This window comes from Varanus komodoensis, unplaced genomic scaffold (assembly GCF_004798865.1).
Source record: "Varanus komodoensis strain SLA01 unplaced genomic scaffold, ASM479886v1 scaffold3, whole genome shotgun sequence".
Taxonomy (NCBI): Eukaryota; Metazoa; Chordata; class Lepidosauria; order Squamata; family Varanidae; genus Varanus; species Varanus komodoensis.
In genome coordinates this window covers 59,066,421-59,079,697 of record NW_025335761.1, presented here as the reverse complement: position 1 = coordinate 59,079,697, position 13,277 = coordinate 59,066,421, and the positions used below count along the sequence as shown (strand labels likewise).

General features: G+C 49.3%; 1 protein-coding gene across 1 annotated transcript in view; it reads right to left on the bottom strand.

Moving 5' to 3' along the window:
- Nucleotides 1-12,984, bottom strand: part of KCNH5 (potassium voltage-gated channel subfamily H member 5) — a 200,413-nt gene extending 187,429 nt beyond the window's left edge. Inside the window, exon 1 of the mRNA XM_044436976.1 lies at nt 12,912-12,984. Within this exon, the coding sequence (XP_044292911.1) occupies nt 12,912-12,984 (73 nt within the window). The remainder of the gene's footprint in view (nt 1-12,911) is intronic.
- Nucleotides 12,985-13,277: the final 293 nt, after the last annotated feature.

Sequence of the window (13,277 nt, the reverse complement as noted above, 5' to 3'; positions counted from 1 at the left end):
GGAAGGCAGAACGTGCTCCAACGGAGCACGTTCTGCCTTCCTCTGCAGGGGAGAACAGGTCTCCACCCATCTCCATGTGACATCCCCTCACATACCTGCATGTCGCCAGCAGATCCCCTCTGAGTCTCCTCTTCTCCAGGCTGAAGAGACCCAGTTCCCTCAGTCTCGCCTCAAACCCCATCCCCTGCAAACCGGCCACAAACCTTGTGGCCCTACGCTGCACTGACTCTAACCTGGCTATATCCTTCCTGTAATGAGGGGCCCAAAACTGAGCACAATACTCCAGTTGCGCGCACACCAGAGTCATATAGAGTGGCAGTAACACCTCTCTTGATCTAGAAGCCACACTTCTGGCTATGCAATCAAGGTTGGCGTTCGCCCTCTTGACCACCGCGTCACACTGCTGACTCATGTTTAGCCTGCAGTCAACCAGCACCCCAAGGTCCCTTTCACAAGTGCTGCTCTCCAGCCACTTGTCACCTAACCTGTACTTATGACACCTATTCCTGTGCCCCAAGTGCAAGACCTTGCATTATCCACATTGAACGCCATCCTGTTGTCTCCTGCCCACTTCCATAGTCTGTTCAGATCCTTTTGGATCTGGAGTACCTCCTCCTCAGTTGTGGCCACTGCTCCAGTTTTAGTGTCATCTACGAATTTGATAAGAGTTGATAACTGTTGGGAGACTATACCTTCATATAAACCTACTGAAATGGGATGGTGTAAATTGGTGTCCTGCAACAGCAGGGGGTTGGACTCAAAGGCCTTCATGGCCCCTTCAAACTCTATTATTCTACGATTCTATGAAAAGTGGAGAAAACAAGGAATTACAATTTTTTAAAAGTTGTTATGACACCACAGTTTCCATTCATTTCCTGTGATGCAGCTCTTCAAATTTATGATCATATTCCAACCAAGTACAGTTGATGCAATTTCTTCTGACTGAGAGCACGATCAAACGCCTGTTTAGACAGAAAGAAATGCCAACAGCTCCTGGCATGGCCCTTTTTTCTGTCTGAACAAGCATAAGCACATACTGGGAACTGTGGTTCTCTGTTTCTGTCTCTAGGAATATGGGCATAAGAACATAAGACAAGCCCTGCTGGATCAGACCCAAGGCCCATCCAGCCCAGCATTCTGCCCACACGATGGCCAACCAGCTGCCCGCAGGATCCCCCAGCAGGATGGGTGCAAGGCCTCCTCCTGCCCAGGCTCCTCAGCAATGGGGGTGTGCAGGCAGGCCGCCTCTGGTGAAGGAGGGAGCACACGGCCAGCAAGGCCACGGAGCCACGGAGAGCCTCCCCGCTCATCAATCTGTCCAGTCCCCTTTTTAAGGCCATCTGGATCGACGGCCGTCACCACTTCCCCTCACAGCAAATTCCATAGTCGAACTACACATGGTGTAAAGAAGGCCTTCCTTTTATCTGTGGGCCGTGAACCTCTTTTTCTGTCTAAACAGGCTTAGGATTGTGCCCAAATACATACATATACCCAAGACAACATACACAACGTACATGTACCTTGCACGTACTGTATGGATCCTGCTTGCGTTTTTTTCATCAGATGCCAAGTACTTCCTCCGCCTACTTTACCACAGATGTTCAAGAAGCATCTTGGTTATGGGTTAACAATGATTGTGAGTAAATGCCTTCATTTCTCTAGTGACCTTGATTTCTTATTATGCTCATCCTTCTTTCTGTTGCCTTCATTTTGTTAACATTGCAATAAAATAGCATTTGGGATGGGGAGCAAGGAGAAGAAGAACGGGAGCTTAGAAGATGGCCTCTGTGCTCATTCCTTATACCCCGTTTCCCTGAACATAGGACCTCACCAGAAAATAAGCCCTAGCATGATTTTTCAGGATGCTCGTAATATAAGCCCTACCCCAAAAAGAAGCCCCAGTTAAGATCATCGGCCAGACGGACGCATTTAGTACGTCCGTTGCAACACAATTTGGGGTTTGTAGAGTTATGACGATGTTCCAGAAGAAGATGGCATGACTGTATTTGAATAAATGTTGATTTTTGTACATGAATAAATGTAGATTTTTGTACATTACAAAATAAGACCTGAAAATAAGCCCTAGCGTGTCTTTTGCAGCAAAAATTAATATAAGACCCGGTCTTATTTTCGGGGAAACACGGTGAAATGCCAAGCAGGCCTTGATCCAGATGTGCTATGCAATCTGGGGATGAGCAGCTTTTCTATTATTTTCATTTTCCCAGTATTTTAGCAGATTAGCTTTGTTTCATATATTCCATTTTATTCAGTACCGCTGCCACGCTTCTATGTTGCTTCATAGCAATTGCAGTTGTGGTTATGGTTTTATTTGCTTTTCAATTCCTTTATATTAATGTGTGTAACTTTTAAACATTTGTTTAATTTGTAACTTTTTCTTAACTGCCCAGAGAGCCTCATCTATTGGGCAGTATAAAAATTAAGCAAATGAAAAAATAAATATATCTAACACTGCCATCCAAGGTCTGCCTGTTTTGAGCCGGTTCAGCGGGTCTGCCAGGTTTCGGGGCCTGATTTTGCCTCACTCAAGCGGTGCAGCTTGTCTAGTGTTTATATCCCCATCAGAGTGAACACCATTGTTGCTGCTGCTGCTGCTGCTGCTGTTATTCCTCCATCAAAATAAACAATAGTCATTCAATGACAGAAAAGGGTGGGCAAAGAGATGTGCTCAGCAAGAAGATTCAGGCAAGCGCTGGACCTATTTTAATGCCTGCCGAGACCCCCCTGGAGGAAAAGCATGAAACCTTCTCCTGCCTGCACTTCCCAATCCCTTCATGCTTGCTCGGAGTCTGACAGAATATCGCAGGATCATAGAACCATAGAACTGGAAGAGGCCAGCAAAGGGTCCGACTCCCTGCTCGGTGCAGGACTCCCAGCTAAACCACCCCTTTCAGGTGGCTGTCCAGCTGCACCTTGAAGGCCTCCAGTGTGGAAAACTCCACCACCTCCCAAGGTGATTGGCTCCACTGTCGTACTGCTCAAACAGCCAGGAAGCTTTTCCTGCTATCTAGCTGGAATCTGGATGCCTCTAACGAGCCTTTCATTCCTTGTCCTGCACTCTGGGATGATCAAGAAGAGGAGTAGGACAGAAAGAGGGGGACTGGCTTTCAAGTTTCCATTGCAGTCTTTCCTAGGGCTGGCTGTAGGCTTCGGCCATGGGGGGCTTGGCAAATATCCCTCGAGAGCCCACCCCCACTACTTCGACAGACCTCCTGCAGTCTGCCAAGCAGCAACAGCAGCCATTCTGCACGGCCGTATCTGGGAGCTGCCCATTCTATTTCCCCAGAGTGGTGGTGCTTTTGTTTTTCCAAGGGGTAGGAAGATGGGGCAGGTGTGAGCCACCCAGGGTGGTGGATGCCAGGGTGGGACCTTGCTTCTCTCAGGGCTTGCTTCTCTCAGGCTCCAGCAAATGCCTCTTTAACGGCCATTGCAGAACACTGGATTCATAGTTTCGTGCTTGCAAAACTGGGATGGTATGGGGCATTTTTTGAAAACCTCTTTGATTATTCTATTTATAGGAAAGCTAGATATTAAAGGGCCTTTTCAGGGAGGTTCCTTTATCTCCCTCTTCGATTCGACTTAGGCTCTAGTCATCAGAAAATCAACATTTGATTGTAGTACTAAGACAAGCATCAAGCAAAGTCCTTTGCATTAGCAGCAGGGGAACCGCAAGTGCCGTATTGCATCACACAAGTTGCATGATGCAAGACACATGATGCATGATGCCACTTGCTTTAAGGTGGTTATTTTGTCATTTGGTTTTGCATTTTCCAGTGCTCTTGGTAGAGGGTTGTGATCTCCCTTGATTTGATGCAACTGGCCTTTGACATTATGTGAACTTACGAGTCATCCCTGTTGAACTCAGATGAAGTGCTTCTGATTACTTTTAGCAGTTGTAAATGGTGGCCCAGGATGTGAATTAAGAACCAACATAAGAAAATGAATCCTACTCATTCAAAACTGCTAGGCAGAAAAAATTAAAAAGAGCAAAGCATTCTGGGTATGTCAAAGGCTAAGGTACTAAACCAATGCCCACTCCCTGAAAGGAAACAAGTTTGCTCAAAGTGGAACTTGGAAATGGAACTTAACTTCCTTATAAAAAATGCAGCAGATGAATTTTTGCCTACAAAAGCTTATGAATCTGTTCACATGCAGGCATTTGAAAAGACGGGATGCAAAGTTCCTGCAGGAGCAGGGGATGGGATTAGATGTCTCCAAGTCCTTTCCAGCTCTAAGATTCTAGGAGCTCTGCAGTGCCAAAGGGTTGTTTCCCTTTTTAAAACACATGAACACAACTGCAAATTAAAAAAGCATTTCTGAAGGCAGACTGCAGAAATCACTAAGTTTATGCACCTGTGTTCTGGAAAGTGATGGGCTTTCTGGAAATTTCTTGGTTCTCTGGGAGCTTCTTACTCATGGCAGAAACAGGGAATAGCAAATAGGTGTCCTTGGAAGGCAAGCCTGCCCAGTCAGTCCTGGACTGTGTTCACCCGGTCAAACGCGGTTGCATGAGCACTGGCAGAGGCTCTCCTTCGTATCAGCGGATGCCAGCCACACGTAGCTCACTTCCGGAATCAATCAAACAGCCTTCCAAAACCTGAATCAAATCTCACGTGTCAACATTATGCCTTCTCAGGCACCATCCCTGCTCTTCAGCACTACCTTGCCGAGCTGCCCAACTAGCAACACTCACTGCAACCTCTGAACAAGGTGGTCCCAAACAGCCGTCATGGCCAGCGGCTGTTCGGGAGGCACAAGAATGGCTTTTTCTGTTCTGTTCACAATCTGTTCGCAATCCCAAATGGAAGTGGGCAGGCCTGCTCTGTTCTGTCTGTCCTGTTCTTTTGCCCTGCCCTTCCATCCGTCCATCCGTCCTTCCTTTCATTCTTTCTTCCTTGCAAGAAATGTGTGCACATTCCCACATTTGTGATTGCTTCAGAAAAACGGGGGATCTTTTTTTGAATTAAGAAGGTTGTCTTTTTGAAATACCTTCTGCCCCAGAATAGGCATTTTCATGCTTTCATCAATGGGGGAAATGCACTCTTTTGAAAAATATGCATGAAAATGTGCAGGTTTCTCATTCCAACTGCATGCTTTTTAAATCTGAATGAGCCAAAACACAGGCTGAACATTAAAGTTGGGATGAGCCAAAACAAGCTTCCCAGTAGGTGAACTCAGAAATGGTCAGCTCTCCTATCCTTAACAGCCATGGGGGGGCCCATTCGCCATCAAGTTCTTCTAATCCCCTTTTACACCTGCCTGAGCTGGTGGCCCAAAGTCACTCAACTAACGATGCATTTTTGTGTGTGAAGAAAGCCTTTCTTTTGTCCGTCATAAAGCTGAACTGCTTCTTCTGCTCTGCGCGTCACGTTCAAAGATCCAGGCCTCCAGGCCCAACCCTGTTCTGCATGCCAGGAGATTGCATGACCTGTAAAATGATGTGGAAACCTCCCCAGCTCCTCAGTAATCTTCTCCCTAACCTCTAAGATCTGGCAGCATACGAGCCCTTCCGCTGTGGAGGAAGGGACTGAATCTAAGCCAAGGCCTCCGAAGGAGCTGGTGGCCAAGGAGACAGCTGAACTGGAAAGTCCTCAGCTCACGCTCCTGATGTTACAGCACCCTTGCCCAACCGGGTGGCCTCCAGGTTGACAAACAGCAACTGTCGTCATTTCCAGCCGTTGGCCAAGCCGAATGACAGAAGCTGTAGCCCAACACGGCTGGAGAGCAACAACTGAATGGAGCTTAAGCTGGTCATCAGTAAGCGAAGCCCTGCTCATTTCTGTGGGCCTACTCTAGATAGGACTGGCTTGTAACACAGCCCAGGGGCTGCATCCTTCCCAGCCAGTATGGCCACGGACCCATTTATTTCAATGGGTCTACCTTAAGTACGGCCAACTCCAGAAACCTTTCTAACCCAGCTAGAGGGCACCATGTTGAGAAGGTGGCATTACGTGACAGTGCCAGACCTTCACAGGATCAATGAAGAAAGAAACAGGCAGACTTCTGGAAAATGCCGAAGAGGATTCTCTCATGGTATTCCACTGTGATCGCACCCTGAATATATACCGGCAAGACAGGAGGAGCGCTACACCCAGCCAGCAATAGCACAATATAGATCACTGGCACAGACCTGTGCAGGGTGTGGGTCACAAGGACCCAGCCGGGGCGCAACCAAAGACTTCCTCATCAGAAGCATCAACAAGCAAACCCGCCTCGCACATAACCCGCAAACGGCCTCCGGTGGCTGCCAAACGTCTCATGAGGCCCCCTCTTCAGTGCATCAAAGGCCATGCCATCAAACACTTGGGCTCTGACCTAGGAAGGGCCAGGCCAGTATAAATGGCTCGGCTACGAACAGACTGTTCAGAAGCGTTGCTACACGAGCCCAACACAGCTCCCTTTTGGCGTTTGCCTCCCAACACACAGAAAAGCAGGAAGGAAGGTTCCAACTGCGCCTCTTCCCTGATTTCCCGAGGCTTTGGGACTGGAGGTGCATTCGGTCGTCCACTCCCTTTCTCACAAGGTGGTAAAGGCCAGGGACCGCTCGATCACGTGGAACGGCCTTCGCAGGGCCAGGAACAGGCCCCAGCTGGCTTTACGGCCAATGCACAAAGTCCCAAAGTGCTGAGAGGGTGAAGTGTGGTAGGAGGTCAAGGGGTCTGCAGGTAGATCCCCCGGGGAAATGATATTTGCATGTTTGCATCAATGAAGGCAAGAAAAGGCACCCATAAGAAAAGGATGACTAATTAAGCTGGGAACAGTGAATCACGGAACTGCCCCCATCTTGCCTTTGCCCCAAACTCACGGGGGGCCTTAGGCAAACTGCTCCTTTCCTCCACCTCAACTGACCCATCTGCAGAATGGACATAATATACTGTGGCCCAAAACAGCAGAGGAAATATTCTCGGGTATCCAAAAGAAAACTTTAATTGAGAGCCAGTGTGGTGTGGTGGTTAAGAGCATGGGACTGGGACTCAGGCGATCTGGGTTCGAGTCTCCGCTCAGCCATGGAGCCAACTGGTTGGCTTTGGGCCAGTCCCAGACTCTCAGCCCAGCCTACCTCACAGGGTTGTTGTTGTGGGGATAAGATGGAGGAGAAGAATGATGTAAGCTGCCTTGAGCCCTTTGGGGGAAAAGGCAGGATATAAATCGAATAAATACATAAATAAATAAATTGCCCCCAGCATATTTCAGTCGGGGCTTCTCTTCATCGGGGGCCGCTTATCTTCCTCCAAACGTGTCAAGAAGAAGCTTTCCCATGCTTCTTTGTCTTAAAATGCTGAGAGAGTCTGCTGAGGCTGCAGGCCAAAGCATCTGGCAGGCTCCAGGTTGGGGAAAGCTCAGCTCATGGGGAAATGAGCTCCTTTCATCCAAGGGCAGAATGCAATGGTGTTGCTCCAACTGCTGAACGACACCCTTACCCAACTCCTACATCCCTCGCCCCCTCAAAATCTGCCGAGGGCTGCAGAGGAAGGGAGGGGGAAGCTCCATAAGCTGATTTCCACTAGCATGACATTGGATTGAAGCCCAACCATCTTCTGCTTGCTCTCTTGGTCTAATGCTTACGAGTTCATCCTGGAATTCCACACGGATCCCAGTCCCCATCCAAAGAGAGTCCTGATTGTATAGCACTGCACCCCTGTGCTACTGCCACGGTCTAACACAGCACCCCCTGGCCTGCTGGTCTCCAGTTGCTTTGGACTTCCATTCACTACAACTTCAGCCAGCATGGCCAGCAGTCAAGAAGGCGGATCGGACAAACTCAGTCCAGTGGGTTGTGTGTGGGAAAGGGTCAAGGATATCAGATCCTTGTGAGATGGTTTAGGCTTCTGCAAAAACTACTTAGCTGAAGAAAATGAGCAAGGTGTCTCCAGAGAACGAGTGCACAGGTGTGTTAGCATAAATCCCCCATTAAAGGAGAGAGAAAAGGTGGAAGCTCAAATCAGAGTCCATGAAGAAATGCCCAGAAAGAAAAGCTGGCCAAGAGGGGCCTGGGATCATTTGCAAATTGCAGCTTTTTCTGTGCAGCAAGATCTTGGTGCGCCCTGAATTGTGACATCAGCTGATTTTTCCACCTGAAAATCATATTAGAATTCATCTTCCACATTTTCAGTGGATCTGTCCTTTTCTTTTGCCCTGTTCTGTATTGCAGCAATGAAGAAAGACTCAAAATAAGTAAGTGAAAAGTAGGTCAACTCCAGACTGACTACGGCATGAGGAGGCATCTCAGCTTTGGTTACACCGTCCTTTGCCTCTCGGTTTATTGGGCTCTCTGCCACCGTGAGCCCTCTCTGCTTGCCTTCTTGACCGTTCCCCTCTTCCCAGCCCCTGTACGTAGCTCGCCTTGCCCCGTACGAACTGGCTGGTGGGTGGGCAGGCAGGTCTGAAGTTAAGAAATGACCCCCAGCTCAGGCCTCCGGAAAGATTTGCTCGTTCAAACTGCTTTTCTGCTTATTTCTCAAAGATAGCAGAGTGGGGGAAGTGATAGCCACCGTTGCCAAAACGGACTACTGCTCTTGGAAGTTAGCACATCTTTGCATTTCCCATGCCACCACAGCAAGCCAGCCAGTGGATGCTGGGACAGGGAACACATAAATAGCAGCATGTTCTTCTCCCATTAGAGATATCAATTCACCCTAGAAAGCTGGGCTAGGCTAGCATTTGCTTGCCCTGATTGGCAGCTCTCGCCCAGGGGAAGACCTCCCTCTTGTCCCCTACTGAGCCCCTTTTCAGGTGAAGAGGCCGGGACAGATCCTGGGATCATTTGCAGCCCCTCTTCCACTGAGCAAGGGTGGAAGGCAAGCGCCAGCTTACCTGGGGACACCGTGGGGACTGGGACCAGTGACGACTGGACAAGAGGGCCAGCCGGAGCTGCCAAAGTCAGCCACTGAGAATGCGATGAGGCATTTAAACTGAGGGTTCGAAAGGCCCAAGCAAACCTGTGGCTAACGGGGCTATTTGTTAGGGTGTGGGACTTTGTCACGGCTCCCATACATTAACCTGCCGGAGGTTAAGACAGGAGAACAAGGGACAGAGTGGCCCAACTTTGCACAGGCTGGTTTGGAATCGCACTGTTAGTGCACACCTGAGTGACCGTCGCCCACGTCTTCCTCGTACACCGTCCACTGGCTGCCTGTGCCGATCCACACCACGGAGATCAAGCCAGGTATGCGTCTTCTAAAATTAAGTTGCGTAAATAAGAAGGATGCAGTGCTATGCATATTGAGGCAGAAAAGCGTGGTGCAGTTCTTGCCGGCTGGGGAATGTCAGGTCTTACAGGTTGCTTTGCTCCTAAACATGTCTAGGGTTGCACCTGAAGCAGGGCATGGAGCCAGCCCAGGTCCTGTGACTTTCATGGCTCCCCGGAAGCCCATCCTCTAAAAAGGCCCATCTGACAAAGTAGCCAAGAACAAGTGCTGAGCATATTGAAGTATCTAGCATCTGTCAATGTTAGAACAGGGCCTTGTGGAGCTTTGAGGCACCTTGTTAAGCATCAGACTCGTCAGTTCTCAGGTCAGTGTTCCTGCCGAACTGGCATGTTTTGACATCTTGGATCTATCTGTTTCTCACTCGCCCACTGTCCTTTCTAAAATGTTTCAGCTTTTCACAAGCAGGACCCCTTTTATCCAACAACAGCATTTCCTTTGACATTTGCTTTGTTGGCCCTTGCTATCCCGTATTCAGAGACATGCTGCTTCTGTCTGCCAAGCCGGAAGGGCTGCCGTCTCCTAATGGATTTCTCCCTTGTCAATTTGATTCATCCTTGTTAACTGAGTGATCCTGTAATCCCTAGTGAGAACGTCCCATGAGATTTTGTAGATCTTCCCCTTGGGCAAAGAGGGAGACCCCTCCTTAAAGGCCCTCTCCCAGGTGGTGCAGAAAGGGCTGTGGCCATTGCCCTGCACAAGCAGGGCCCATCCAGTGTTGGCCCCCTAATGGCAGAGGGGAAGGAAAGGAGGTAGAGCCAAAGTCCCCATCCCAGCTGCCCCAACAATCCCCTGGAATATGGAGCAAAGTACATCTGCCCTGCAATCCACAAGAAGGAAAGCAGGGGGGCACTGAAAAAACAGGGGGAAAGAAGAGCACGCACGCACACACACAACGCACGCACACACACCTCCATTCTACCCTGACAGCATAAGCCCAGCTGGTTTGCGGCTTTGACAGTTCGTCTCACATTCAGTGGCATTTGGCCTCTCCCTCCCCCAGTCCCATAAGATTTGCGCTGCCTGACTTTATCAAACCAGAATTTATTACAGCATGCATGTTTATTGTTTTGTGTTGAATGGTTTGCAAACTGCCTTGGGTGTCGTCTGGCAGCAAGGTAGCCTAGAAATGCTATAAATAAATACATTTTAGAGTTGTGTGTTAGCATGAACGCCTGCACAAGGAAGTCTGGGAGGGCAGGGAGAAGAAGGTACGGCATTATGAACCATCTCTTCATAAATCCATGCGAGGAACCCTGGGCTGGGATCTCTCCATCATCCCTTTTGCTTAGTTCGGCTTGTGAGATGATCTGTGTATTTCTCTGTCACTTTAGCCAAACAGTGGGACAAATTTATTGGTTATTTGTAGGATTTTAATTTTTTTTAAGCCGAGATGCACTAGGTTTTAATATTTTTATTGTATAATTTTGTTCCTGTTGTAAGCCGCCCCGAGGCTTTGTTGCGATGGGGGTGGCAAAAAAATGTTTTAAATAAATAAAATAAATAAATATCACATGCGAAACAGGAGGGGGGAAACTTCCAGAGGCACTGGGGTGACGCGGGGATTACAGCAACATGCTGGCCAAAATTCCCCTAACAGAAGAACTGTGGGGTAGCAGAACTGCCCCTCACCTCTTTGCTGTGCCCAAATACTTTCTATCGCTCTTCGTTTTCTAGACATACATCATCTGAAGGCATTGCCAACAGAAAAGCAAAGAGAAAACAGACGTACTTGCGGATGTACTTCATCAATGTACTAATGAATGGCACTTTGCATGTGACCTGGGCCAGCTTGAGTCCAAGTGCTCGCTCAGTTTCGACTTGCCGTGAGCTAGTCCTGGTACTCTTGGCCTTCCCATCCTCTCGCTGTGATAAAGCGTGATGACCCCCACTTCCCCAGTGCCCGTACATTGTCCTCAACTTCGGGGGGAAAGGATGGGCTGTACCAATGTGGCAGATCAACTGATCAACCAAGAATAATGAGTGTCAATTAATAAATTATTACATCGGTGCTATGGGTACCACTTATTCCAAGAACACAGATAAAATCGAGGCGTGAGATAAAAATCACTTTGGTATCAAATTGACTCCTAAAAAACACACACAGTGTGCAAAAAGAATGTCCAAATTTGCAAAGACAGTTTACCTGCAGTGAAAGGCAGTTGTCAATATGCACGTGTTCTAAGGACAGTGCAAAATAAACCGCTTTCGAGAGAGAGAGAAAGATTGAGAGAGAGGGAGACCGTGAAAACTTACTTTAAAGAGCTTGATAAATGAAACGACTGTTTCAGTTAGGATTCTTTCTGTTTGCCTGTCTGTCTTATTCCACAATAGATTTTACAGTCCATGTGAATTCTTCTGACTGGGGAACTGCGTGCTTTAATATTAATCTTATTACAATCACTTGTTGACACTCACAGAACTGCTCTCGATTAATCAGTCTGCTTGAGGGTGAGAGGTAAAACCCTTACTTTCAGTCACTGAATTAAAAAAGCGAGCAATAACCGCACCACATCTTTGCAGGAAATGCAAGGAGAAAAGTGAACGGAGCTGCCAGGGAAAATAAAGATCTCTCCTGCTCAACAGTTTTCACGGGGACATGGAAGGACCCTGAGGCTTCTTCAGGCCTCTGGCTGGAAGGACGGAGGGGAGAGGCTGTTTTTTCTGGGCAATTTTTTCTGGGCAATTTTCTGGGCTCCAGTCCTACTCACTTTTACCTGGGAGGGAATCCCACTGAAATTCAGGGACTTACTCTAGAAATGACGTGCACCGGTTTGTATTATTCATCTGCCTTTACTGCTGGAAGAAACAGATCCATTCCCTTCCACTTGTTCTGTTAAGAGGGGAAATTTCAAGGACCACTGGCAGAAACTCGCAAAACACAGGTACTTCTGAAGCAGCGTTACTGTACCCCAAAGAGACATTAAAGAGGGCACGGTCTTAGTTCTTTTGCAGTCCCTTTTGCCCTTAATCCCCCACCCCCAAACAAGTACAGTGGTGCCACCTGACTTGATCTTCCTTTCTCACCTTATTTTCTTTTTTTAGATTGTAAGATGGGGAAGGGAGCAGAACTCCCTTTTCTTTTCCTAGTGCAACTCGAAATCATCCTGTGTGTTAAGGTCCAAACAACGGCACTGATGAGCAAAATACGAATAATAAAAAGGCAACAGTAGTGCTGGTGATGTTGATGCCAGTGGCCGAGAAGGTGTAATTCTTAGGAGGCTTGGACTGGGACTCCGGATCAGGGTTCTAGTCCTCATTTAGAAGCTCTCTGGGTGACTTACAGCCAGCCACTGGCATGCAGCCTACCCTACCTCACAGGGTTGTTGTGAAGCTAAAATAGCTAGGAGGATGGCCGTATGAGCTGCTTGGGGGGCGGGGGGAATAGAATAAAAACGGATGATGAATGAGTGAGTGGAATCGCCCATCCAGGCTGCAAAGAAACCAGTCAAAGAAACTTCTCCAACCCTCCAGAAAGTGCCACTTTTCTCAGCTTTGCCACATACCCAAATTCAGGGGGGTGGGGCTCCCGGGCGAACTTCGGGGCCGCTTAACCCTTCGCAGCCCGTCTCCGGCACCCTCCCCCACCGCGGCCACAAGCGCGGCGGGGGAAGGAGAGGGAGAGGAGCGGCGAGGCGAGCGCGGCGAGCGCGGCGAGGCGAGGCGGAGGGGCAGAGGCGGGCTTACCGCTCGAGCGCCGGACGATGTTCTCCAGGAACGTGTTCTGCGGTGCCACCAGCCCTCGCTTGCCCCCCGGCATCCTGCGCCTGCAGAGCCGGGCTCTGGAGCCAAGGGCGGGCAGCGGCGGGAGCGGCGGGGAGGGTCCCCGAAGGTCTCTTGAGCCCAGCGCCGTGCGGGAGTCGCTGTGGGAAGGCGTCCGAGGCAGTTCATGGTAGAAGCGCTCCGGCGGCCGCTGACGCCCCGACTGTGGCACCGCCGCGCTCGCCGCTCGGGAGCTGCAGCCTCCGAGGGGATTGCGCCTGCGCGCCCGCCCGGCCCTCGCGCTCGCCCTCGCCCTCGCCGCCGGCGCCGCTCCCTCGGCGGGCCGGCGGC